The sequence below is a fragment of the Telopea speciosissima genome, chromosome 4, assembly GCF_018873765.1.
Source record: "Telopea speciosissima isolate NSW1024214 ecotype Mountain lineage chromosome 4, Tspe_v1, whole genome shotgun sequence".
Lineage (NCBI taxonomy): Eukaryota > Viridiplantae > Streptophyta > Magnoliopsida > Proteales > Proteaceae > Telopea > Telopea speciosissima.
In genome coordinates, this window is record NC_057919.1 from 10,152,896 (window position 1) to 10,179,539 (window position 26,644).

Sequence of the window (26,644 nt, forward strand, 5' to 3'; positions counted from 1 at the left end):
AAATCAGGGGGTGATGTGTAATTTACCTTTTTTTTTTCTTTATTTGGAGGGGGGTTGTTGTTCAAGGGCATTTCATTGAGTTCTGCTTTAAAATTTGGTATATGGTTAATTCAGACCATGAGGCCTTTTTAATAGTTATAGGGTACATGGCACCCAACATATTTTTTAACAAATTGTAGTTAAAATACCCAACGTTTCACATATTGCGTTTGGGATACTTAAATACTTGGGTATCACTTGTTAAAGGAATACCCAAATATTTATCTAAGTCTGAGGGGGCGTTAAGGTCGAATCTTTCTTTGAGGTGGCTCTTGAAGGAGGAATGAGCATTCTTGCTATATTGATCTCAAGACTTAGTAACATTAAGTGCTTGTCCTGAGTAGTGGCAATAAGTTGCAAGAATACTTTGTAGAACTCCGGTTTCTCAAAATGTTGCTTTCACAAAAAGTATAAGATCATCTACAAATGTCATATGTGTGCTAGCCTCATTGTTACCAGAAAGACTGATACCTTTTTTTTTTCTTTGAGTATGTGCAAGTACAAGAGGAGAAGAGAAAGCCTCAAAACAAAGGATAAATAAATATGATGAAAGCAGATCCCTTTGACGAAGTCCTCTTGAAGGAGTGATGTATAGGAGAGGGGTTCGATTGAGAAAGATTGAATATTGAGATGGTTCCACACACAACATCACTCGATCAATCCATTTACTGTTGAAACCAAAGTGACTGATACCCATTTCCCCAAGGGTGAAATAGTAATAAAAACTGATTTTTATTAAAAACAAGGGTGAATGTGTCCAATTTGGCCCGATTCACCAATCCGATAACCAATACCAAAATTACGAACCATGGGGAAGGTTCAATCCCTGGTCCGGATGGATCCGGATCAGAGTAGACCCAGGAATCCTACCTAATCATTTATCAGATTTTTTTTAGATCCACGGCTTCTGATTGGGGTTTATGGTCATGCTAATAGACCCTCGACCACGAGTCTTTTCGTTTTGTTGCTTTGCTCTCAGCTTGCAGAGAAAGAAAATAGGATACTAAAGTCTTCTGTGCAAGATTGGGTGGGACTTGGGAACCCTAGTTTATCAACTGCGGATCGCGTAGATCCGTACGAGATTTAGTTCAATTTATTCTCCAGATAATCGAGGTGAATTTCTTGTGATTCTTTCTCTGTAATTCCTAAACTCGTATAATTCTCCACACAGTCTATTGTATTTTCTGTTACATCAGTGTAGTTTCTGCAGGATGACGCAAGATGTGGAGATGAAGGAGCTTCAGGTTCCTTCGAATTCTGCTTCTTCTACTGCTCCGTCGACTTTGCAGCGTAAGAGAAGATATAAACCCTAGTTTCCTTCTTTTTTGGGGGCGTTGGGGGTTGGTTGGTTTTCTCCAATTATTCATTTCAATATGTGAGTTAATTAATTCGTGAGGATTTTCAGTTTTGAAGGAGATAGGGTCTCTTATCGAGACAGGCTCTTATGCCAGGGAGGTCCGGCGGATCGTGCGGGCCGTTCGCCTCACAATTGCATTGAGACGGAAGCTTAAGGCTCCTGTGCTAGCCGCATTCCTCAATTTTGCTCTTGTGCCAGGTTCTGAAGCTCACACTCGGTTATGCTCCTATCTTCCCAAGGTAAGCCATGAATCCTATCGTATTTGGTTCTTGTGAAATGGTTATACTCATTCCTGTGGAAAGATTAATGCCAATTTCCATGGGAGATGGTTTACTTAATATTATATGTTGGTTCTGTATAACTAGAGCACAAATTTGGTGGAAAAATGTCTCTTTTCAGATCAAAAGCGTTTCATTGACCTTTTAAAATTTGTAGTAAACTTATCCAAAAAAATTGAAAACATTTGTAGTATCGTGAAATGTAATCCGTTTTGTATACATTGGTGCCATAAGAAGCACCTGCACATGTAACCAACATTCTAGTCAAGTATAAGTTTGTGTTCAGTTTCTAACTCACATGATTGAGAAATCCCAGCTTGAGATACTACTCTGTCACACCCTAAACCACCCCCCGGGAGGATTTAGGCGAGTGACCCGGATATCCTACGACATCCGCCAATCCCCAAGGATCCAGAAGCAGTACTTACATGTCACAAACCACACAATGAGGTTAAAAGATAATAAATGGATATCAGAGTGCAACGGAAAACTGAACTACCCATAGATGATTGGGCACGGTGGGTTTGACCTGACTTGAGCCCGATTTACACAAGTATTCTATGTTTTTGTGGCTATATATATTTCTGTAATGTAAGGTGCTCTTGTGTTCTAATGGTTCTATCAACTACTGGAATTGAGTTTGAGACCCACCGTTTTCCATCCTCCCTAAGAAATATATCTTTGTATCACTATTCAGGCAAGGTTCAACCTGTCCTGGCTCAAAGTTGGGTTTTTTTCAGGCCAGACCTTGTCCTAGTTTGTTCCAACAGGCTGGTCTGGGGTAGATATTTTCTAGCCTGACCTTGAGCCAAACCAGGCTAGGGTGGGAGATTGGGTTTTCGAAAAACTTGTCTAGTCCATGGACTTGCACCTCTAGTTGTTTGCTGCCTCTTCCAGCTGCTGTGCAGGTTTCCTAAAACTGTTTTGAAGTTCTTTTTGGAATTTAATCAATCCCAAGTCTGCACTTTCACCTAGCATTACTGTTTTCATGATCTGAATTAATATATTTATTGTTATTACGCCAATCTTACAGTATTGGATCTATTTCACCATATTTTTTGTTCATTGACCTGTGCTGATAGGTCTTTGAGATTTCCTGATCAATTTCATTTGTGCCTTATCATTCAGGTTAATCTTATCCTATTGCAGATTTAGACCATGCTAAGGCACAAATTCTGTTAGTCTTAACCAATGTGTGGTTTGGTCTTACATATGATTTAATTTGGCTGTAGGAGGATGAGCATGATATGGAAGTTGATACTGCAACATCTGCAGCTCAAACTCTTGCGAAGCACTCACTGCCTGAGCTTGAAATTTACTGTTATTTGCTTGTTCTGATATTTCTGATTGATCAGAAAAGATACAATGAGGTGAGATGAACTTTAGATTGATGGGTTCTATGCTGTCATTTTGCTTTGAAATTGTTCTGCCTTTTTATGTTGTTCTGTGGCTTTGGTTCGTCTTGCAGGCCAAAGCTTGTTCCTCTGCAAGCATTGCTCGTGTAAGGAACCTGAATAGGAGAACTGTTGATGTCCTAGCATCCAGGCTGTACTTCTATTACTCGTACATCTATGAACTTACCGGTGATCTTGCTGAAATTCGGGGGTGAGTCATAAAATAGCTCAATGCTTTCCCTTGAGATATGTATACGCTTATGCACAGTAGTAAGAAAAATGAAGGGGATGCATGTGCTAAGGTTTGTAATTTTTTCGTTAAATATGCTTCTCTTCTCTGATTTGTATTTCCTGCCATGACTAGCAACCTCCTTGCCTTGCATCGGATTGCCACATTACGCCACGATGAGCTTGGTCAGGTACATTCCATTATGGTTTTAAATAAACTTTATGCCAATTTTGTAGGTATTCACCATTGTCTGGTCATCACCAGTAAGATGAATCCATACTTTTGGGCCTATAGATATACATTTACCTGGTATATCTCCAATTATGTACAATCAGGAATAATGTTGCTAACATTGGTAGATAATTTGTTTTTTCTTTTTGGTAATTTTTATAGAGAACTACAGACTGAAATGCTGATGTATTTCTATTTTCAAAAGGATGTCTTATTGTAATTGTACATCTTTGTATCACCTGACAAATTGATAACTAAAATGACTTTGCAATTAAGTAAGATTTAATTTTATGTCAGAATTATATGTGTTCGTATGTATTTTATTATGTACTGCAGGAAACACTACTCAACCTGCTGCTTCGCAACTATCTGCATTACAATTTGTATGATCAAGCTGAAAAATTGAGATCTAAGGCACCCCGGTTTGAAGCACACTCTAATCAGCAGGTAAGCATAAAATTTAATTGTCTTCGATACCCCTGTTCTTTGAATTTCGTTGCTGAAGTTTCCAAATTACACATTTAGGGCATGGTATATGGTGTAAATGTGGTAGATTATGGGAGTGCTTATTTTTTGTACTCTCCGCTGTACTGAATAGGAGAAAGAATACCCATTTAAATAAGTCCCACCTTGCTGATCTTCTATGTGTAACCTATTGGAGTATTGGAAACATTTACATAGAAACTCGTATCCCAGATACAGGTCTTATATTTAGATGATTTGTAATGAAATATGACTTTTTAAGGCTCGGGGTACCTTCCGGGTATAACTATATAAGTATTGTTTTAGGGCGGGCCTTGGTGCAACGGTTAAGGTTGCTCCATTGTGACCTAGAGGTCACGGGTTCGAGTCTGGAAACAGCTTCTCTGCGAAAGCAGGGTTAAGGCTGTGTACATTATGAACCTCCCCAGACCCTGCAGTGGTGGGAGACTCGTGCACTGGGTGCACCCTTTTTTTTTTTTTTTGTGGTAACATCAAATTGATCCCTTCACCACTAGATTGTTTTTGTTTGATAGCATAAATGCCAGAAGTTTTGATGACTGGAGTTAAATGGTAATGACCCTTTTGCATACAGAAATCTATGGCTTCTTATTGAGACTGTCTATTTTCTCAATGCAGTTTTGTCGGTATCTCTTCTACCTTGGGAAGATAAGGACTATCCAGTTGGAGTACACTGATGCAAAGGAGAGTCTCTTACAAGCCGCTAGAAAAGCCCCGGTTGCAGCCCGTGGCTTCCGAGTTCTATGCAACAAGTGGGCTGTCATAGTCCGGTTGTTACTGGGGGAGATTCCAGAGAGGACTGTGTTTGTGCAGAAAGGCATGAAGAAGTCTTTGAGACCATACTTTGAACTTACAAATGTTAGTCCTGTTTACTGAACTCAAAGATTGTTCCTTGGATATTGTAAGAAACACATGTCTTGGTGCTTCCTCCTTTTTTGGCAAGTGGACTTGGTGGAATAAGATAGGTCTATTTGCCTATTCCATCAGACCCCTTAAAGCTCAGGGTTTCCTTGATGGGCTAACAAACATGACTTGGCTGGTAAGACAGTCAAGCCTTGTAAAGTTCATATTGAGGCCAAACCAGCCTGTGAGATAGCACTTGGGAGTTGTGTTTGGTCTTTCCTTTTCCTTTTTTTTTGGGGGTGGGGGGGGGGGGGGGGTGGGGAGGGGTTTTGGTTTGGTTGGGGTGGGGGATGTGATTTAGTCTATTGATTTACGTAATTGCACCTATTATTCAAGAGTGGTTGACGATGTGTGGTGGATTGCACTTTGTCAGGCTGTTCGGATTGGTGATTTGGAGCTTTTTAGGACTGTTGCTGAGAAGTTTGCGGGGACCTTTGGTTCGGACCGGACGCACAATCTGATTGTGAGGCTACGTCATAATGTCATCAGAACTGGGCTACGCAACATCAGTATCTCTTACTCTCGCATCTCACTGGCAGATGTGGCCAAAAAATTGAGGTTGGACTCGCCAAACCCTGTTGCTGATGCTGAGAGTATTGTGGCCAAGGCAATCCGAGATGGTGCAATTGACGCCACAGTGGATCATGCGAATGGGTGGATGGTTTCCAAGGAGACTGGGGATGTATACTCCACAAATGAGCCTCAGTTTGCGTTCAACTCAAGGATTGCATTCTGTCTCAATATGCACAATGAGGCAGTGCGGGCTCTGCGGTTCCCACCCAATTCCCACAAGAAGGAGAAGGAGAGTGCTGAGAAAAGGCGAGAAAGGCAACAACAGGAGCAAGAGCTTGCCAAGCATATCGCGGAGGAGGATGATGATGAATTTTGATTGTCCTTTGGATTTTCCTGATTGAAGGTGCATTTCCTGTACTTGTTTAACTACTGTGCCAAAAAGTCATGGGTGAGGTATTAGGGATTTCCTCAATTTCTTGGATTAATGATGATGAAGTTACTTTTGTTTTCTCCCAATATTATTGATTTTGTTGTTTCCATATTCTTAGAGTTTCAATTGATTTGGAATACCAATTATTATTTTCTCCGATGTGCTTTCTTGGCTTATGGAGTCGGAGGATTATACATCATCCTCCCCCCACCCCACCCCCTCTCAAAAAAAGTAAGAGGAAAGAAAGAAAAGAAAAAGTATTAAATATTTGTTGACTGAAGATTTAAGGTGTTTGTTTCTTGATAGAAGGTTTAGAATTATGATGTCGCTTCTCTGTAAGGTGGTTGCATGAAAGAAGTTGATGTTCTTATCTCCTTCACGTAACCAGGTGATACATGATTTTTTTCTCCATAGTTCCTCTTCATTTTTCAATTCATTGTTCAATGCAGAAGTAAGATCATTTATTTGAGATTTGATAGAATCCGAAAATGGCAATCTTTGTGGAGGCTCAATATCTTGCATTAAAGATTTAATTTTAAACTGAACATTGCCAAATACCTCCATATTCCACCTAGTATAATGCTATCGGCAATGTCCAATTTCTGATATAAAATTGATCAGTAAGTCCCCGTAGAAGAAGTAGACCATGCACTAAAAGCAATTGATTGACGGTCAAGATGTCAAAACCAGATGGATTCAAAGCGAAAGGCTTGTCGTTCTCAATAAGTAAGGGTGAATGGTCTGAGCCAATAACAGGTTTAGCAAACATTGCTGCTGCTGCTGCTGCATTGTCAAGATGTACTCTCCATGCCTGACTACATAACGCATTGTCCACTTGAATTTTAACATTGGCACTACCAAGTCTTTTGTTACTTCTTGTAAAGATTTGGCTGTGACTACTCAAATCCGTTAGATGATAGGAATCCATCATAGACGAAATTGTGCCATATCTCGTGTATCAATGCAATTGCCCCCTTGTTCTTCTTGCTAAGATAGATGTGAATTAAAATCACCAAACACTAATAACCAGTTTGTCTGAGCTCCCAAAGAGACCAATTTATTCCAAAATATTTGTCTATTTGATTTATCAAAGATCTCTCAATACTCAGACAGTTCCAACTAAGAACTTTCAGCCACCACGGGTGTATTCTCTTGAACCTCGGAAGTTGGAAGTATTTGCAATATCATAGAGTGGACAGAAGTATCTGCCTCTACCCACAAAAAAAAATGCGGAAGTATCTGCAATATCATATGACTCGCGTGGTGTGGTTCGGTTCGATCAAGTAGGACCAGTTTGGTTTGGTTCGGTAAAACCAATTGGGGTTTGGTCTCTTTAAATAAAACGTTTTTAATTAATTAATTAATTTTTTTAATTCAAAGAGACCTAAAGTCAAGTCATATTTTTTTTTTTTTTGGGTAAAAAGACCAAAAGTCAAGTCATTCCATTTAAAAAAAAAATTCTTAGTCTAGATCCTCCCTGCCCCGTGTTGTGCAGACACAACAAGGCGTGCAATTACTGTCTTACCCCCACTTGGACAGGTACTTGAGTAGGGGTAAGGTGGTAATTGCAAGTCTTGCTGTGTCTGCACAACATGGCGCAGGACAGGAAATGCCAGTAGAGGATCCAAATTGGTCATTATGACACTATTACTGTGTCTATTGCAGTGATTTGCAAGGATTTGCGATGACAATTGCATAATACATGTATCCAGAAAAGACAAAAATCTCCTGCACCGCTTTCTTGTAGCAGCTTTAGTTGTACACATGGTTCTAAGTATCGGTATTGTATCGTCCGTATCAAATGATACGCATCGGTTTTGCTAGTCGCCGATATCGATACCGTGCTGATACTATATCGATAGCATGGTACAGACAAGGGGTAAAATGATTAGAAAATTTGTTTTTTAAGGAAATTCAGGGGTATTTTTGTCTGATATAGTTGATCCAGGCCGATACCATATTGATATTGTATTGGTTTTGCGGGTCATTGATACCCGTTCCAATACCGCGCACTAAAACCATGGCTGTACATTCACAACTACTAGGACTGGACAAAAGCGCATTATCCCGATTCGGGAAAGGTGCTTGGGTAGAGAAGGGTAAGACGGTAATTGCACACCTTGCTGTGTCTGCACAGCACGCGCAGGACGGGCAGCGGCAGTAGAGGATCCAAATTGGTCATTATGACACAATTACTGTGTCTATTGCAGGGGCTTACTGTGATTCTGCTTCCTACTGTGATTTGCGAGGATTTGTGATGGCAATTGCCTAATACATTAATCCAGAAAAGAAAAAAAATCTCCTGCACCGCTTTCTTGCAGCTGCTTTAGTTGTACATTCACAACCAGTAGAATTGGACAAGAGGGCCGAGACGTTCATCCAAAGAGGCCTTTCATTGATTCTCCCTTAATCGCTCTCCGCAATTGACTGATTTCCGGTCAAATTCTTTCTGTCTTGGTGTCGAGATTCTTCTACGCCTGCAATAAAGGTTCTTGTCCTTAAAACTTAAATTCCTTTTACTTTTTCTTTTAATGGTGGTTTTAATTTGTTTACTGTTAAACTATTCAATCGAGTTTGGATTTATCGGAAAGAACTCGACCTCCGTTAAATTATTGTTTTGATTTGTGAAGTGTCGTCTCTTCGACCCGAGGATCGGTTTGTCTGCTGATTGTCAGCTGCTTAGGGTTTCTCTCTGTTTTGTTTTAGCTTTTGAAACCCGGCGGTTTTTTTTCTTTTTTCTTCCTGAACGAGTACCACGTTGAGGATGCTATTGGTCTTCTCAGAGTGTATTTATTTTTTGAACCTAGCTGGATAGAGCTGTTTATGGATGGATATATGGTTGGAACGGCAGAATTTATCGGTCTGAAGTTTGGGTGTTAATCCTTTGTCCCGCCCCGTTCCCTTTTTTATTTGAATTTGTAGCTATGAACTCATTATTGAACCGTGGGAAAGTTTTAGTTTAACATGAGGTGAGAAGTCTATATGGTTGGAACGACAGGATTTATCTGTCGGAAGATTGGGTGTTAATCCTTCGTCAAGCTCCACCCTTCTTTTTATTTGAATTTGTAGCTATGAACTTTATATGAATCCGTGGAAAAGTTTTAGTTTAACATGACGTGGGAAGTATACTACTTTCTTTCATGAATTTCTAAGTTGAGCGATCGGTTTGGTTCCTGTTTCAGGGACAATAGATGCAAAATGCTGCTCCAATTCTGATGAATATCACGAATATCTAGGTTCTCAAGATATATATGCATGCCTTTTGATTCTTATGATCATAGAAATAGCTGTTGACGAAATCATCCTGGTTTTCTGCTGTTGCACATGCTCACCGCTAAAACTTTCCTTAAAAGTGGAATTGTTGTGATTGTGTATTGTGGTGGATATTTACTACAGGATTTGACGTTGGACTTTTTGTTTTTCTTCTTTTATTTTCAGAACTTTTGATCCAAAGACTCAGATGGAGAATGGGCATTACAATGGTACTGCCAGTGTTTTGGAGCCTACTCCAACTGTAAATGATCAGAGCAACTTGAAGGTGACAGTTTGTGCAACAAATGGTTTTACTTCAGGGCCAACTGGAAATTGTAAAAGTCAAGAAGCAATTAGACTACGGGAGGTTGCAGTTAACCAGACCAATGTGGCATGTGTTTACAGACAAGATGTTGTGAGGTGCAACAAAGATTGGAGTCGAATTGGGGTTGTGACAGAAGTTGCTGGTGATTCTGATTCAGAAAGCGACATTACCGATGATGATGATGATGATGATGAAGAAGAAGATGATGATGATGATGACGAATATGATGATTATGATGACGGTGTTGATGATGATGGTTGTGATTATGATGAGCTTGATGGTGATTCTAATGGGAATGGCAACAGGAATGGAAGAGGTGTTTCAAAGAGTGACCCTCTTCGAGCTGACCAAGTCAGGGTGTTTTGGATGGATCGCTCTGAGACAGCACACAATCTCAATGACATAACTGTTGTAGATAGAGGCGTTTTGTATGGGGATGTTGTTGCGGCTGCTTCGGACCCAACAGGACAAGTGGGTGTTGTGGTGGATGTCAATATCTCCGTTGATTTATTAGCTGCTGATGGATCCATCATAAAGGATGTATCCTCCAGAGACTTGAAACGTGTACGAGAATTCTCTGTTGGTGATTATGTGGTTCTTGGTCCTTGGTTGGGTAGAGTTGATGATGTTCTAAACAATGTAACTGTGTTATTTGATGATGGGGCTATGTCTAAAGTCACGAAAGCTGATCCTCTGCGGCTCAAACCAGTTTCCAAGCACAATCTTGAAGATGGGCATTTTCAATACTACCCAGGTCAGCGGGTAAGAGCAAGTTCTTCATCGGTTTTCAAGAATGCTAGATGGCTTTTTGGGCTGTGGAGAGCTAGCCGTTTGGAAGGTACTGTTACTAAAGTTACTGCTGGGTCTGTGTTTATCTACTGGATAGCGTCTGCTGGCGCTGGGTCTGGTTCTGGTTCCGCGAAAACTCCTGCTGAGGAGCAGAATCCAAAGAATCTGAAACTATTATCATGTCTTGCACATGCCAATTGGCAGCTTGGTGACTGGTGTCTATTCCCGTTGCATTCTCAATCATCTTCCAATCAACAGGATACAGGTTCAACAGGAGTAAAACCTGAAGATCCTATTATTGATGGACTTGTGTCAGCTGATCCGGGAAGTGGATATGGATCAGAAGAGGGCATTGAAGAGAAATTAGGTGTGGATTGCCCATCATCTCAAGACACTGAAGCCATGGATCTTGATACAGCCTTTATGTTGGATGAAAAAAGTGGAAATATGGAAAACAATGTCTCACCGGAATGTAGCTCTTGTGGTGTCTTGTCAGGATCAAAGGAACCTGTGCATGAAAATTGGCCTATTCATCGCAAAAAAATCCGTAGAGTCGTGGTTAGAAGAGATAGGAAGGCTCGAAGAAAAGAAGAAAATTTTGAAAGAGCCCTTGTGATAGTAAATACCAAGACAAGAGTAGATGTAGCTTGGCAAGATGGAAAGACAGAACTTGGGCTGGATTCAACCACTTTAATTCCAATTGATACTCCTGGGGATCATGATTTTCTTGTGGAACAGTACGTGGTGCAAAAGGCCTCAGATGACAGTGATGAAACTAGTGAAGTGAGGCGTGTTGGGGTTGTGAAGAGTGTTAATGCAAAGGAGAAAACAGCCATTGTGAGGTGGTTAAAGCCAGTAGCTAGGCCGGAAGACCCCCGGGAGTTCAATAAGGAGGAAGTGGTAAGCGCGTATGAACTTGAGGCACATCCAGATTATGATTATTGTTATGGGGATTTTGTTGTTCGGTTGTCTCCAGTTTCAACTTCTGGTCAAGCTGTTGGTTTGAGGAACTCCATTGAGGAATTAAAGCAACACGCACCAAATGAAGTTAAGCGGGACCTAAAAAGTCATCCTGGATGTGAGGACGTAGATGAAACGTCCAATGATGAAACCTATGCCGAATTCTTAGATCACTCTTGGATAGGAAATATAACTGGCCTTATAGATGTTAAGTGGGGCCTACAAAGTCATCCTGGATGTGAGGAAACCTATGCCGAATTCTCAGATCTCTCTTGGGTAGGAAATATAACTGGCCTTAAAGATGGTGACATTGAAGTTACATGGGCTGATGAGATGGTTTCTACGGTACCTATCCAGTTCCTTACTAATATTGATTGCCTTCTCTCCCAATAAGTATTCCATGTCTCTTGAATTTAATACCATGGTTTCAAGTTCCATAAGAAAACAGTCGCTTGGCTTTCTCATCATTATGAGCGTTTATACTTGTGCAAAAGCAAATAATTATTTTAATTCTGTTTTTGTAGTCACAACAATGGAGCTGTTGATTTAACCTTTGCAGCACTTCAAACAGTTCTTTAAGTAACTGATCTTTGGTCTCAGGTTGGGCCTCAAGCAATCTATGTGGTTAGTCGGGATGAGGATGAAGCTGGGAGTGAAGTTAGTGATGATGCGGCGAGTTGGGAAACAGTTAATGAAGAAGAAATGGATGTGCTTGAGAATTGTGAAGAGGTATTTTCCTTTTAAAATATTGCTATCATTGTCAATAAATTAATGATCATACATATGTGTTTTAAAAGGCTAAATCGTAGGTGATTATTTGCCCTAGAATAAGATAGTGGAACTTAAAAGAAAAAAGCTTAAAAGACATTTATTGATAAATTAGTAAAACAGGGAAGGTGGGACATTGATGGAGGCACTAATATGATGTAGAACAAGATGACTACTTATATTAAGAATGTTACTAAAGAAGTTTTAGGTGAATCTAAAAGAAAACGATATTCATTTAGGGAAACTTGGCAAAGGACTACGGATGTGAAGGATTAAAATGGTATAAATTTGCTAGATATGAAACCATGAAGATAGTTGGAAAGCAAGTGTTAAGAAATATGAGGATCTCTATAACAATTTCAGCACAAAAGAAGGGGAATAATATATCTATAAACTACAGCTAAAATGAGGGAAAGGAAGAGTAGATTTTTTCAACCATATTAGATGCATTAAAAGTGAGGGCGGGCCTCGGCACAACGATAAGGTTGCTCCATTGCAACCTAGTGGTTGCAGGTTCGAGTTGGGAAACAGCCTCTCCGCGAAGCGGGGGTAAGGCTGCATACATTATGACCATCCCTAGACCCGTGGTGGGAGTCTCGTGCACTGAGTACACCCCTTTTATTAGATGCATTAGAAGTGAAGGTGATAAAGTATTAATTAATGATGAGGATATTAAAGAGAGATGGAAAAACTATTTCTACAACTTACTAAAGGAAAACAATACAAGTAATAGTGTTTTAGAAGGTTGTAATAACCATAAAGAAATCACAAGTCTTAGATATATACAAAAAATTAGGGTGTCTGAAGTTAAAAAAAATCTTTAAAGAAGATGAAAATAGGTAAAGCAATAGGCCTAGATGGTATTCCAATAGAGGTGTGGAATAGTTTAGGAATCAATGGAATATCTTTGCTAGCTAAGTTGTTTAATAAGATTATGAGCACAATAAAAATGCCAAACAAAGGGAAGAGAAGCTTTAAATAATAAAAATAAAAATGATATTCAAACCTATAATAACTATAGAGGAATGAAACTTATGAGTTATACACTTATTCTATAAAATTATGGGAGTGTGTAATTGAAACCACTTGAGACAAGAAACTAACGCTTCAGATAACCAATTTGGTTTTATGGTAGGAAGATCAACCACAAAAGCTATTTATTTGCTTAGGAGACTAATGGAAAAATGTAGAGATTGTAAGGAGGATTCCATCTGGTTTTTATTGACTTAGAAAAAGCTTATGATAGAGTTCCTAGAGAGTTAATCTGGCAAGTATTGGAGAAGAAAAGTGTTTCGAGTAAATATCTGGACATAGTTAAAGATATGTATAATGGTTAAAAGTGACTGTGTGTGTATGGGGGGGGGGTAGTGAATTCCCAATTATGATTGGGTTACATCAAGGATCAGCTTTGAGCCCATATTTGTTTGCCTCAATCATAGATGGGCTGTCTAGAGACATTCAAGATCAGCTTTTATCCCTTGGGGTATGCTTTTTGTTGATAATCTTGTTTTGGTGGATGAAACAAAAGTAGGGTTAAATACAAATTTGGAATCATGGAGATCAATATTGGAATCAAAAGTTTTTAAGATAAGTAAAACAGTATATGGTGTGTAACTTTAGTAACAATAGGACTGAAAAGGGGTGGTGAGAATTGATGACAGGGAGATACCGCAAAGTGTGAATTTTTGGTACCTAGGTTCAATCATGATTAATGAAGCAGAAATAGAGGATGATGTTGTACAAGGAATTAGAATAGGATGGATGAAGTGGGAGGGTGCGTATGGAGTGTTTTGTGATCGACATATTTCTTTAAAACTGAAAGGAAAATTTTATAGCACAATTCTACGACCAAAAATGATGTATGGAGTTGAATGTTGGGTAGTGAAGAAACAACATATAAATAAACTTAGTGTAGCTGAAATAAGGATGTTGAGATGGATGATAAAATAAAGAACGAACAAATTAGAACTAATTTAGTAGTAGCTCCAATACATGATAAATTGCGAGAAAGTTGTTGAGGTGGCATGGACATGTGAATAGAGGCTTTTGAATGCTCCAATATGGAGGGTGATTTGATTCAGATTGAAAGAGTTTAAAGAGCCAGGTGTAAGCCTAAAATGACTCTAGGAGAGGTGGTGAGGAAAGACATGCATAGCTTAGGACTAGTAACAAGGATGGCTTTGAATAGGGCTGATTGGAGAAAAAGGATTCACGTAGCCGACCCCATTTAGTGGGGATAAGGCTGAGTTGAGTTCTGGAAACAGCCTCTCTGCAAAAACAGGGGTAAGGCTGCGTACATTATGACCCTCCCTAGACCCCGCAGTGGCGGAAGCCTCGTGCACTAGGTACGCCCTTTTTTATAAGTCTGAGTTGAGTTGAGTTGAGTTGTTATGTTGGGAGGAAGTCTATCTGTCTAGTGCTTATGCATGTGTGTGTGGTCCATAATTTATCATGGTTCAAGAACTCGGTTTCGGTACTGGTTTCGCCCAGCCAAAAAACCGAGTTGGACCGAGATCTCGGCGAGTTGGTGCATTTTTTTTTTTAACTCGATTGATGGTTTCGGTGGGTTTTTGACCTAGTTTGGGCATGAAAGTCGGTATACAGCCTATTTTGGGCCATTTAAACACAATGACACTATCAGATTTTGAAAAATCAAAGTCCAAATAGGAGTTTGACTTAGTGGGAAACCAGGACAAACACTTATTTATATGTCCTACACTGGAAAGAGATTTAAAAAAAATACCAGTAGGATCTAAGATGTTCTTAACCATAGATGATGCACATTACTTATGGGAACTCTGGGAGTAAGTGATAGATCAGGTGATTATAATTGTTCTGTTGGGACTATTCCCATATTAGGTATCTTCAGGTGGGGACATGAAATGGCTGGTTGAGCCCATGCATGTGTCATTGGACATCACTTTGCCCTTGGTAGATCTCTCTTTCTACCCCTGCCCCCTTTCCAAAACCCAGAAAATCACTTGAGGTCCCTGGCATACTCTTTAGAATTTTATTGATGAGAAAATAGAAAGAAGTACATCTATCAAAAAAAAATAAAAAATCCTAGAGGGAGATTGTTGTTATGGTTTACCAGCTGGATATATTGTATTTCCTGGCTTCTTATATTACTTGTTTGGTTTTCTGTGTTGGTTAAGTGAATGGATTGTGACTTCCAACATAATTATGTTCAGGATGCTGAACTGCAAAGTGCCATTGACAACAATCCTGAGGCAGAAAACAGCAAAACAGTTCATTCAGGAGAGAACAGTTCTGGACGAAATGGACCGCTATCTATATCATTAGCTGCCCTTGGGTTTATTGCGAGACTTGTCAGTGGCTTTTTCTCAAGGGGAAGAAAACAGACAGATCCTCTGTGTTCAGAATTTGGGGATGAGACTGCAGCTGAATCACAGAATGAGAGAAGAAGAGTAACAAATTCTGCCTCCAGTTCTCAGGAATCTAATGCAGTGGATGGTTATGGTCCTCAAACTACTGAACATGCCTTAGTGGGTGCGGATGTATTGGATGCAACAGAATCTTTATGCAGCTTACGGTCTAAAGAACCAGATGCTTTCAGCATGACAACAAGTCATGAGGATGGTGCTTGCAGCTTCAAACGTTTTGATACTGCTAAAGATCCTTTGGACCACTACTTTATTGGTTCAAATGGACAGGTGCGTATGTAACTTGTTTGATATTTTTTCCATTAGCACACTGTTCAGCTCCCCCACCCACGTGATCCTTTTTCAAAATCTTTATTGAGCGTATAAGTATCCTTGACATATTTGGAAAAAAACCGAATTCATTAAGTGTTACAATGGACAAATATTTTGGGACATTAAGAAAAATCCAAGGACTGATGCAATTAAATCACCTAAATGGGCTCATGTTAATGGAAATAAGCCTTGGGTTGGGTTATATATGTGTTGGGCCTTTAGTCCAACGGGTTTTCATTATAGTGGGCCTATAATATGGGTATAGGCTAGGCATATGGGATTAGTTAGTGAAGTGTCTTTATTTCTTTATTTTAGTTGCAGTAAGTGTTTTAGTTAGGCTGGATTAGGACTCTATTAGTCCAGTCCTGTTTTGAGTCAGTTTTCTTTATTATTTCAGTTTCCTAGTTAGTTTTGGTTACCTTATTTATTAGGGATTGAGTCAGGCCTTTTCTTTCAAGTGTAGGAGTCTATTTTTTATTCTTCTATATAAGTTTAATAGGGAGGTCTGCATTGTACACGAATTTTGATTAATGAAAAGCTTTTGTTGCTCTTTTTCTCTATTGAAGACTTCTTGTGTTTGATCAAGAAACCCCTTGTGCGTGATTAAGGTTGATTGGTGTCTGATCCAAACAAACACCTTGTGGTGTGAAGCCCGTGTGGATTGCTCATATTCTGAAACTACTGTAATACTGGATTTGCTAGTTATGTGCATCTCTTGTTCTGTCATTAAGAAGTAAGTTCATGTTCTGAATTTTCCTACACTTCCTTCTCTATTGTAAAGCCACATGCAAGGTTTTTTTTTTTTTTTTTTTTTTTTTTAGTTTGCATGAATTTTGTTGTATATGATTGAATTCTGATACATACACAGAATCAATTGATAGAACTGAACTGTAATTCTGACTTCAGTTTTGACCCCCGAAGTTACTGTTTTGCCCTTTCCTGGTCTAACTAGGATTGGTCCATATTTTCTGATCCAGCCATCCGATTGATCTCAGATTTTCAGCAAGTGTTCTGATTCTCTATTACTAAATTTAATTTGAGTTTTAGTCCATTCTAACCATCTGATCTCGTGCTATCTATTATCTCCCTAATCTGAACTTCTCTTTGATTAAAGGATCTTGTTTATTGGCGCTGTTTTGAGTTTTGAAAATCAGTTCTACATTAATGAGAGTCATTGTGGGATGGAGGGATAGTTATGACTGAAAATCTATTTTATATTCAAAATGTCCTTTAAATACAATAAATAAAAGTTGTATTACATTCAGTTCTATTTCAATGGTGAATAAAATAAGAGAACCAGACCCATTCATATTTTTGTTGGCCTTACTGTAACGGGTTTTTTCTGGAAATATGTCATATTTTTACACCATTATGCTCATTGTGTCAGTAAATAGTCAGCCTGTTTCTATTTCTCTAGATGTGATCCAAGTGGGTTCAAGTGCTTGATGGGCGTATCTACCTTCCTGGATGAAGTTTTTTTAGAAAGGAAAAAATCATGTGAAGAAAGGAAAAACTCATGTAATATCTTTTTATTTTAATTTCTAATATCTTGATTTTTTTTTTCATTTCTTTGTTTTTTCATTGATTTCTAATAATATAGGGAGCGGGGTTCATCACGCCATACCCTCAAAACTGTCATATGGCAGTTCAGTTGGGGAACAGATTTGATGGACATGTTTGTTTACATCATCATCGAACCACTGTCAAAATCTGAGACCAATCTGACAACCCCTTGTGCCATTACGGAGGTTTATTAAAAAAAAACTCTGACAAGTCTGGGAGAACTCTATAGAAGCTCAATAGGAACTGCTGAAAAACCAAATGTCAACTCTCATACACAGTGGGTCATACAGTTGAGATATGCCAATATATTTGACGGTCGAACTATCAAGGAGGTCTTATATCTATCCAATGGTTACACTGCCAAATCATTATTCTACGTAGCCTGCTGGATCATGCCGATGGAGGAAGCATTTTTCCATAATATAAAATGTTCAGTATTTATTTCAAAAATTTCTCATGTTCTTATTATGTGTTAATTGGCATTTGTATCCTATTTTAGAAATGCTTGCGTCAATTATGTACATCTGAATATGTAGAAAGTCTGCCATTGCTGCACATATTGCACATTATCCACCTAAGAAATAACTAACCTGAGCACACTAACCATTCGAATTTGCAGAATAACAATGGAAGGAAGTGGCTCAAGAAGATTCAGCAAGATTGGGCTGTTCTTCAGAAGAACCTTCCAGGTATGGCTAATGTATCAGTTCTTAAGGGAGCCTAATATGTGGCAGGGAGTCGAGGATCTTTTTTTAGCTTAATTAGCTTGTGTCCTATAACTTTAAATCCTATATCTTATTTGCAGAAGGGATATACGTGCGAGTTTATGAAGATCGAATGGATCTCTTAAGGGCTGCCATTGTTGGAGCGTATGGGACACCTTACCAGGATGGCTTGTTCATCTTTGATTTTCATCTTCCACCTGAGTATCCTCAGGTTCCGCCGGTAAGATAATCTATATATGCTGCTCAAGGATTTTTAGGCAGGATTGTCCTTGGCATTCTTTGAATGACCTGTAAACTGGAAGGGTCATTATGGCAGCTTTAATAATGGTAATGATCAATTAAGCATGACATGTGGCCTTCCATTTTTACAAAACACAAGGTTAAGCCTCAAATTGTGGAGTATATGCCTCATGAGACAACTTTTTGATAAATAGATATGTAGAGAAAACATATGTCATCCATACAAATTCTTACAAAAAAAGGGATAAGAAAAAACACCAGTAATTGGGAATGGTAGGTATAGTTCAGAGGATCTAGACGAATGAGGGGTAGACCGAAAATGGACTAGGGAAAAAAATTGGAAAGGGACATGGATGGCCTCCAGTTGACAGCAAATATGACATTAAAATTGAATGTTGAAACAGGATCCATATAGCTGACCCTATTTAGAAGGAATTGGGATAAGTTTAGTTGAATTGAGTTAATTGAAGTGTTATTTTTAACTTTTTCCTATTATTTACAATTAAGTACTCATCATTTTAAACTTTTTCATGATTAAAGAATTTAATTCTTAATCATGTAGGTTCCGCCTGGTTACAAGTAATGGAAAATGGTGTGAAATGAAACTCATATAAGAAAGAAAATGGTAACTTTTGTAATTATGATTGAAAGGTGAAATGGTACTAGATTTGGTAAGTTTTTGAGTTGGATACAAAATCATTGTTGGTAACAATTACAATAGTTATTTTGTCAAAAGGTTTTATGTACACCTATATGGAATCTAAAGCCGGGAATACCTAGTTGTGTGCCATGTGGAAGGCTGATGTGGCAATTTCTGACCATTTGATATCCAGGGAATGATCTGGACAGGCCACATGTGAAATTTCAAACTCAAATTCCATCATTTAGACCCCCCATGTATTTCCATGCCATATACGTAGTCATGGGAGGCCATGTAGTCATGTATTGTTGTAATGCTTTGTTCTTTGATGTGGCCAACTTTGTTTGGGCAGAAACTTAATATGTGAGCAGGTGCCTTTGGGGTCCCTGTCCATAAAATTTCAGCACCTTCCAACCTGCCATGTGGCAGAATTTGGTGCTTCTCCAGCTGTGTTGTATAAGTGTGCTCATCCAGCAAACTCATTCCCATTGATCTTGGTTTTAATTTTATCTCCCTTCTCTTCACTTTACTTCCAACCAGATGGCGGCGTAATGATAAAATTATTGTGGACCATGTATGAAGCAGCTGGGACCTCCCAAATATATGATGACAGGCATGTTGTATGTGCCTCGCATTTTAGGCATGGACCTTCAAGGTTAGTCCTTGAGGCATTTTCTTCAACCCTTGCCTCTAGGCAAGCTTGTAGGCATAACTCTCACATGCCTTCTAAAATGTTCTAAGTTTATGGTGTAAATGATGGACGTAAGAAGTAGCAATCATTATTAAATGGTTTCACTGTTATGACAGTATGATCTCATTTTGACATTTGCAGTTATCATAATATTATTTATTTTTGTATTAGTTAATATATGCAATATTCAGTAATAGGAAATAAGACAACAGAATATAAGGACCGTTACATAATAGTAACCGCCCACACCTTCTGAGGTATAATGAATCCCTCTAAAACCTTGGTTTTGGCTACGAAAAGGCCTGATATTCTGTTTTCTTTCTTTGACCTTGAAGTCAGTGCATTATCATTCTGGTGGCTGGAGGATAAACCCTAATCTATATGAGGATGGCAAGGTCTGCCTTAGTCTTTTAAATACCTGGGCTGGCCGAGGAAATGAAGTCTGGGACCCATCATCCTCAAGCATCCTTCAAGTCCTGGTTTCTCTCCAGGGTTTGGTGCTTAATTCTAAGCCATACTTCAATGAAGCTGGGTTTGACAAACAAGTTGGGACTACGGAAGGAGAAAAGAATTCATTATCCTACAATGAGAACACTTTCTTGTTAAATTGCAAGTTGATGACGCATCTTCTGCGAAGGCCTCTCAAGGTGATAACCTCAAACCAAAAATCTCCTTGTGTTTTCACTTTGGGTTGTCTTATTTATAGTGTTCTATTTTGTTGGGACCTGAGGATTTCCATTCGGGAACCGAAAGGTTGGGTTCTGCCACGACAAACCTGCATTTTTTGTTCTTGCATGAATTGATTGGTCATTTGTTATATCACTGGGTAGATATCCTTCTCTTTAAACTAGCGAAGTTGGTAACTGAAACCATCTTCAGCAATTGATGCAAATATTAAGTTCTTTATTTAAATATTCTTCAACGTAATGGCTGTTACCGACTTTAACTGATCCAGCATTCTTATTATTTTCAACAATATTTTTTTATGTCAAGTAAACTTCATAGCACTTTAAGTAACAACAGTAGTCTCCTAGTGATTATATTTTTAGCAAAATTTTCATATTTTACTCATAGGAAAAAAATTAATGATTTTATTCTCTAAATTAAGTAGTTTTATTTTTCTAGTTTTGGCTTATGCCTGACTGTCGATGCCAACTTCTTTATCTGGGTCCACCAACTGCATTTTACTCCCTTCGTCCTACAAAGATCATCTGTTTTGGAGGATTCCTATGTCCCAATTAGTTGTTCATTGGGATATGAATTATGAAGTGCTTTAAAATTTCCTTCCTTGCCCATACTACCTTTAGCATGTTTAATGCATTAAAAAGGAGAGAGAAAGGAGAAATAGTCATCCAATTGGGTTGGATTAATGCTTGGTGAAGAATGTCTAGGTAATGAATGCAATAACAAGCTCCCCTTAAAACGTGAGATTTATCACACTTGACAATCTTTGTAGGCAGACAAATTATATTACAGGGGTGCACTGTTTTCCTTCCCGATTAAAGTGGCACACTTTGTTTATGCTCTGTATAGCCATTGATTGATTTTTGTAGAGCCATTGATTAGATTAGGATCTGACATTCTGACTGAATCTTTTACTTTTAGTAAACCTACCTGATAAGATTTCATTAGTTGGACAGTTTGATAAGATTTGCACCACTGCTAGTGGTAGACACATTGCCAAGAGGGGGTGAGGAAAAAGTAGAAAAAAAAAGTTTCATCATTTCTTCTGGTTGTCTGCATTTTCTTGTCGTCTCACTCTTTAAACAGGTGCTAAAGATTTGGTTTTCTGTGGACTTTGCTTGTTTAAATGTGAGAATACATGGTGTAATTAAAAATTCTTTTGACACCTCTAGAGAAAGAACACACGTCTGTTGGGAAGGGAGTGGAGGGGTTCTTGCATTTTGATGAGGAGATTCAGTTCTGAAATTACATGTCGAGATAGCGAGGAACATAATTTTGTTTTTTATTTTTCATGGCTATTCCTCTTATTTCTGGGAAAGAAAACACTGGGTTTTTTCCTCTTTTTTTTTTTTGGGGGGGGGGGGGGGAAGATGAATGTGGAATTTGATCCTAGGCTTCAGGATTTGCCAATGCAATGTACAAGCACTTGTAAAAGTAAATCATTCATTGGAATGCAACAGGGTGCCCTTTCTTTTTCATCAATTGCAAAAGTTTCCTGAGATCAATTTTTTATATTTTAAGTATGTGGGAGGGTTCTCTGAGCAAGTGGCATTGGGGAGTGCACCAATGAAGAGCAACAAAACGGTTTCATATATAGAAGGGTAGAGAGGTCATTTCATGTGAGGCAAGAGATAGAGAAAGGGTACTTGCGTACCCTCCATGGTTAGCTCAGAGAGCCTTTGCCCTTCTACTATTTATGAATATATTTTAACCATTTTTCTTGTTGTATTAGGACTTCGAAGAGCTCATAAAAGACCATTTCCAGATGCGTGGTTCTTACATCCTTAGAGCGTGTGATGCCTATAAGAAAGGCTATTTAATTGGTTCTCTGTCAAAGGATGCTTCCATAAGTGACAAGGGTGAAGCAAATTCAACTTCTGTTGGTTTCAAGCTGGTGTTGGCTAAGATACTGCCTGGTCTACTTCTGGCACTAAAAAAGGTTGGAGCTGACTATCATGAATTCAAGCACCTGGAGCAGTCATAGTGGAGAATATCTTCAAAAAGAGCTAACCTCCCAAAATCTTTCTTTGATTCAAGGTCAGCTCCTCTAATTTATGGTGTTGATTATTTTCAAGAACTTCCCCAATGTAAAGTTTAGCTGATATATAGAAACGTTGGATCTGCATAATCCATGCAAGAGGCATCCTCTGTCATGTTTGAGAGCTTGTCTGAACCATAATGTTTCTTCATTCTTTATTTTTAGTAGATAGAGTTCTTTAGAGCAAAGTTACGGGGTCTCCTCTGTGTCATAGTGAAAATTTTTCTCTGTGATAAAATCCCAGAGATTGGGAGCAAGTATATATAGTCTTGCAATCAGCCTTTCACTTGTAGTTGACACATTCACATTGATTTGGTATAATGGGATATCAATTTATCATATACAAGAAAAAGATTTCTTTTCAGGTGCTTCACTGACTTCTATTCTCTTCTTTGTTTGTTTCTTTCATGGTTTATGAATGAACTTCCACTAAGAAAGAATGTCCATAGTGTCAATAGGAAAGTTTTTTAGCCCCCTCCCCTCTTTTTTTTTTTTTTCTTTTTTGATGATGGAACCTCCCCTTTTTCTTGTGTTAGGAGAGAAATATTGGTCTTGGAATATCAATTACACTACCTTAGATCTGTTTTATTTGTCGTTGGATTGTAATTAGTATGAAGTCATTTCCTATACACTGGCCCAGTCAGTAAATTTTGGTTCATCAAGGAACTTTTGGAGAGTCTGGTGATGCAAACTAATCTAGTTTACAATATACCTTAAAACATTGAACGACTTGGCATTACCAGAATTGTTCGAGTGTCCAAAATGGGACAGTACTAACAAATAGATTTGGTGCCTTTGAGAGCAATGGGTTCTAGGAACTGGATGCTTGACATAACATCCCCAACTACAGTCGATCAGAACTCTCTCCAGCACAGCAAAAACCCTAGCTCTTCACCATCACTCTTTGCTCCATGATGCTTTACTCCTTTGCATTAAGGGACTGTCGTCCTTTACAACATCCTTTATGCCTCCAACAAAATTCTCCATCAAGATATTGACGGACACATAGCCAGTCCATGGATTAAGGTATCTGTATCAGATTGGCCGTGACTTTTATCAATATGATACCGTTGATGATTCAGACCGATATCAGTATTGTATCGTATCGATACCGGTATAGTGGGCCGCTTCCTCAGTTCTCGTTTCCGAGGGAATATAATAGGCCCTTTTTCAACACAAGAAATTCCGTTGTCAATATGCCCTAATGGGACATCTACACGAAAAAAAAAAAAAAACGGGAGGGGGGGATCGATGCTTGGCCCCAACACCAGGGCGGGGGCCAATAAGAGCGTGTTGAAGTAATTGAAGCTTCCTCAGTTCCAGCTTAAAAGGTTTAAACATTGATGGATTAAGTTTTCTTCCCTGGTCCTGTGATTGGATTCTTGTGTCATTGTTAAATTCCAAACTCACTAATCAAAGGGTGGATGGTGAAGAGAAACTCAGTCCAACATTGATTATATTTTTCTTTAATAATTTGCATCGCAGGAACGTAAGTTTGATTACCATAAGTCAAGATTGGTGGTAAGCCCAATAGCTAATTAGAAAAATGAGTTGCGGACGATGAAAGGGGGAAGAGCAACAATTAGAAAAAAAAAAAATGGTTAAGAACTACTCAAGATATTAGAAGTTTGTTCGTCTGGAAAAATTCCCTCCAGAGAGACACCAATAACACAGTCAGTCGACTGAACTGTTTTTCTTTTTATTTGCTTTTAAGGAACCTCGAAACAATGGACATGAATCTATTTTCTCTCACAGAAAATCAAGAGGAAGAAAGAAACAAAAAGTACAACTGAGAGAAGAAGATGACATATTCAGTTGTTCTCATTTGGGTTCAGCTTGAAATTATGAACAAATTCGAATCCACACACAAATACACGAGTTTAAAAAAGAAACAAACTTTACCCAATTTGATTTGACTGAGAGGAAAGGAAATCCTCCCCTCGTCTTCCCCAACTCGCTTCTCTCTGGATTCAAATCTCAAGAGTCAATACATAAATAATCAAATGGATACAATTAAGCTTCCACCATCTAAAGTCCATGGCTCTTGATAATTTTTCTCCTGGCCAGGAATCTTGCGATCGGAGGAGTGAGAGCAACAGTGATCGGAACCCGAACAGGGAATAAAGCTTTGTTGCATAGAACAGCCAAGGCAAGTGCTCCGCCACTGGAAGCCGCCAACTCGGCCGTCCGAGACTTCTTCTTCAACTGTTCTTCAGATGGGATGTAGAGCTCCTGCGTCTTTTCGAGGGCGAATCCATCGGGAGTTTCGGATTGAGGCATCGATGTTTCGATCCTCTCTGGTTCTTCTTTGGCCACACCGGATATACCGACTTTGCTGAGAAGAGATTCAACGTCAACGTTGTTTTTAATGGCGATGTAGAGTCCCGTTATAGAGGCACCAGAGACGGAGAAGTGGACTCCTAAAGCAACCTTACCGTATTTCTTCATGAGCTCGCGGAATCGACCTGTAAAAGTCATTTTGACCGGCGATTGTCGATAAGGATGAATTCGAAAGGTTAGGATTAGGGTTTCAGAGGGAACGAATAAAAACCAGAGCGAGCGAGCGAGGGAGAAAGAGAGGAGAGCGATGGAATGGTGGCTCAGGGCTTTTCTAGGGTTTTTCTCCCACGGGATCGCTGTCCTCGGGAGAACCTTTTAAACGGAAACATTCGGATTGGAATCAATGGTAGGGCTCAGTCATACACTTACACCAATCCAGCCGTTAAAAAAGAATTTTAGATTTGTTATTGACGTAGAGTCAGTCGTATGGTTAGTTTGATTCTCTACGATGTACATGACTTCTCAAGGGTAGAAGTCAAGGCTCAACTCTAGTTTAGAGTTTAGACTTTTTGGTTCTACGCCACCTTCACTCCACCAAAAAAAAAAAAAAAAAAAAGGTTAAAAATTTTTGTATAGCACCTCTTGGCACGGTGTTGGCTGCCGGTGTAGTAGGGCACAGACCTAAGTCTAAGGAAGAGGTCAGTAGTTCGCTCTCCTGTCGGATGTTAGACATCTCTTTTGGGTTCTACGCTACCTCCCCTTCCACCCCAAAAAAAAGAAAATTTATAAAACACCCTGAAAATGGGTCGAAATTTAAATCACCCCCTAAAATTAGAAAGTACTCAGATCACCCCCTGTATTAGAGTCCAATACTCAGATTATACCTTACCGTTAGTTAACTAATGAAATCAAATTATCAAATAGTTAAATTTATTTAAAACCTTAAACTACCCTTGAACAATGTATAATTACTAATTTACCGTTTAATCTAAAAACCCCAAAAATCTATCTTCTTCCTCACACTCTCTTCCTCACATGACCTGCAACTCAATCTCAAGGTAACGAGTCGCTGTCGTCTTCTTCCTCGCAATCCAAAAATGGCTTGCAGTTGCAGCCAAAAACTGGGTCTTGGGGCTGTTGATCTCCAATGAAATCCTTAACGAGCCGTGATGAGGTTAATCAAATTCAGAGATCACAGTCCCTGTCGGAGAACTTCTCCAAATACCTTCGTGATCGGAGCAACAATTTCTCATCAGCAATTTTAAATCGCTTCTCGTCTATGAAAGATACAGATAATCGAAAACCTTACGACAATGATTCCTCTGTGACTGAAATTCATCTTTCAGGACTCAAGGTGATTGTCCAGATGAAAAACGAAGAGAACAAAGAAATCAGCTTTAAAGGTAGAAACAGCTTTTTCTCCAGATCAAATTGCAGAGATTGTACAGAAATTCGTTCGTTCTTCAGACGGGTTTTCCTTGCTTTCTGTTCCTCTTCTTTTTTATCCTCTCTATTCTCTCCTTTTTCTCTTTCCGTTTTCACTCTCCCTTTCTCCCTGTTTTCCTTCCGTTTCTCTTTTCTCTCTGTTCGCCCTCTGCAACTCCCCCTCTTTTTCTCTTTCCCTCACTCTTTCTCTCTCTCTTTTTTCTCTGTGTTTTCCTCTCTTTTTTATTTCTCACTCTCACTGGTTTTTCTCCTCAGCATGACGATGATCCATCTCACTTTTTACTAATTCCGAGCCAGAAAAATCCAGTGAAAAACTAGTACTGACAGGATCACAAAACAAGGAATATAAAGCAAAATAGAAAGATAGAAGGGATAGCAGGGCAGGAATCCACCTACAATAGTTTTGGAATCACAAAAACCTGTGAGTCGTTCGATCGTTCTTCAGAGAGAAGGAATTGATCGAGAGAACCGGAAGCTCTACTGTGCCTCAGATTTTCTTTAATGAGAAGCCATTTCCACAAGAATAAGAAGGGCCAGCCCAGCCAGCCCGGGCAAGTTGCGGAAACCCCCTCTCTCGCTTCCCTCTTTCAAACTCTACATAGAACGAAAACCAGAGGAAAACGGAGGAGCCCCGGGCAAGTTGCAGAGCAGA

The 26,644-nt window shown here is 39.1% G+C and overlaps 3 protein-coding genes and 1 long non-coding RNA gene across 7 annotated transcripts; 3 read left to right on the forward strand and 1 right to left on the reverse strand.

Annotated features, from left to right (window-relative positions):
- The first annotated feature begins 988 nt into the window (after positions 1-988).
- Positions 989-5,982, forward strand: LOC122657968 (probable 26S proteasome non-ATPase regulatory subunit 3). 2 transcript variants are annotated; one of them, XM_043852785.1, is made up of 9 exons: positions 989-1,152; positions 1,250-1,329; positions 1,445-1,635; positions 2,907-3,044; positions 3,143-3,279; positions 3,433-3,487; positions 3,865-3,975; positions 4,648-4,887; positions 5,306-5,982. In XM_043852785.1, the coding sequence occupies exons 2-9, from the start codon at positions 1,251-1,253 to the stop codon at positions 5,819-5,821; spliced, it is 1,467 nt and encodes a 488-aa protein (XP_043708720.1). In that variant the 5' UTR covers positions 989-1,152; position 1,250; the 3' UTR covers positions 5,822-5,982. The 2 variants fall into 2 exon arrangements, with proteins under 2 accessions (XP_043708720.1, XP_043708722.1); XM_043852787.1 differs by having other exon boundaries at positions 1,008-1,152; positions 1,241-1,329.
- A 2,287-nt stretch (positions 5,983-8,269) lies between these two features.
- LOC122657963 (probable ubiquitin-conjugating enzyme E2 23) lies at positions 8,270-22,638 on the forward strand. 3 transcript variants are annotated; one of them, XR_006332394.1, is made up of 10 exons: positions 8,270-8,363; positions 9,314-11,348; positions 11,445-11,546; positions 11,802-11,930; positions 15,161-15,643; positions 17,868-17,937; positions 18,054-18,193; positions 19,880-20,191; positions 21,961-22,265; positions 22,435-22,638. XR_006332394.1 is itself a non-coding variant. In XM_043852776.1 (9 exons), the coding sequence occupies exons 2-9, from the start codon at positions 9,336-9,338 to the stop codon at positions 22,210-22,212; spliced, it is 3,501 nt and encodes a 1,166-aa protein (XP_043708711.1). In that variant the 5' UTR covers positions 8,270-8,363; positions 9,314-9,335; the 3' UTR covers positions 22,213-22,638. The 3 variants fall into 3 exon arrangements, 2 of the variants coding, with proteins under 2 accessions (XP_043708711.1, XP_043708712.1); XM_043852776.1 differs by having other exon boundaries at positions 21,961-22,638; XM_043852777.1 differs by lacking the exon at positions 8,270-8,363 and adding an exon at positions 8,939-9,182 and having other exon boundaries at positions 21,961-22,638.
- On the forward strand, positions 12,306-12,913 carry LOC122657975. The gene is made up of 2 exons (XR_006332395.1): positions 12,306-12,424; positions 12,607-12,913. It is a non-coding gene; the product is annotated as an uncharacterized LOC122657975 (long non-coding RNA).
- Positions 22,639-24,191: 1,553 nt separating the features above from the next.
- LOC122657973 lies at positions 24,192-24,845 on the reverse strand. Its single transcript, XM_043852794.1, has one exon. It carries the CDS (start codon positions 24,742-24,744, stop codon positions 24,295-24,297), a length of 450 nt encoding a protein of 149 aa, XP_043708729.1. The 5' UTR covers positions 24,745-24,845; the 3' UTR covers positions 24,192-24,294.
- Between the last annotated feature and the right edge of the window lie 1,799 nt (positions 24,846-26,644).

Excerpts from the sequence above, each read along its gene's own strand:
- LOC122657968 (XM_043852785.1), top strand. The coding sequence starts at position 1,251 with ATGACGCAAGATGTGGAGATGAAGGAGCTTCAGGTTCCTTCGAATTCT. Across the intron at positions 3,045-3,142 it reads ATCAGAAAAGATACAATGAG|GCCAAAGCTTGTTCCTCTGC; the intron begins GTGAGATGAACT and ends TTCGTCTTGCAG. Across the intron at positions 3,976-4,647 it reads AAGCACACTCTAATCAGCAG|TTTTGTCGGTATCTCTTCTA; the intron begins GTAAGCATAAAA and ends TTCTCAATGCAG.
- LOC122657963 (XM_043852776.1), top strand. The coding sequence starts at position 9,336 with ATGGAGAATGGGCATTACAATGGTACTGCCAGTGTTTTGGAGCCTACT. Across the intron at positions 15,644-17,867 it reads TTATTGGTTCAAATGGACAG|AATAACAATGGAAGGAAGTG; the intron begins GTGCGTATGTAA and ends TCGAATTTGCAG. Across the intron at positions 20,192-21,960 it reads TTCTGCGAAGGCCTCTCAAG|GACTTCGAAGAGCTCATAAA; the intron begins GTGATAACCTCA and ends TTGTTGTATTAG.
- LOC122657973 (XM_043852794.1), bottom strand. The coding sequence starts at position 24,744 with ATGACTTTTACAGGTCGATTCCGCGAGCTCATGAAGAAATACGGTAAG.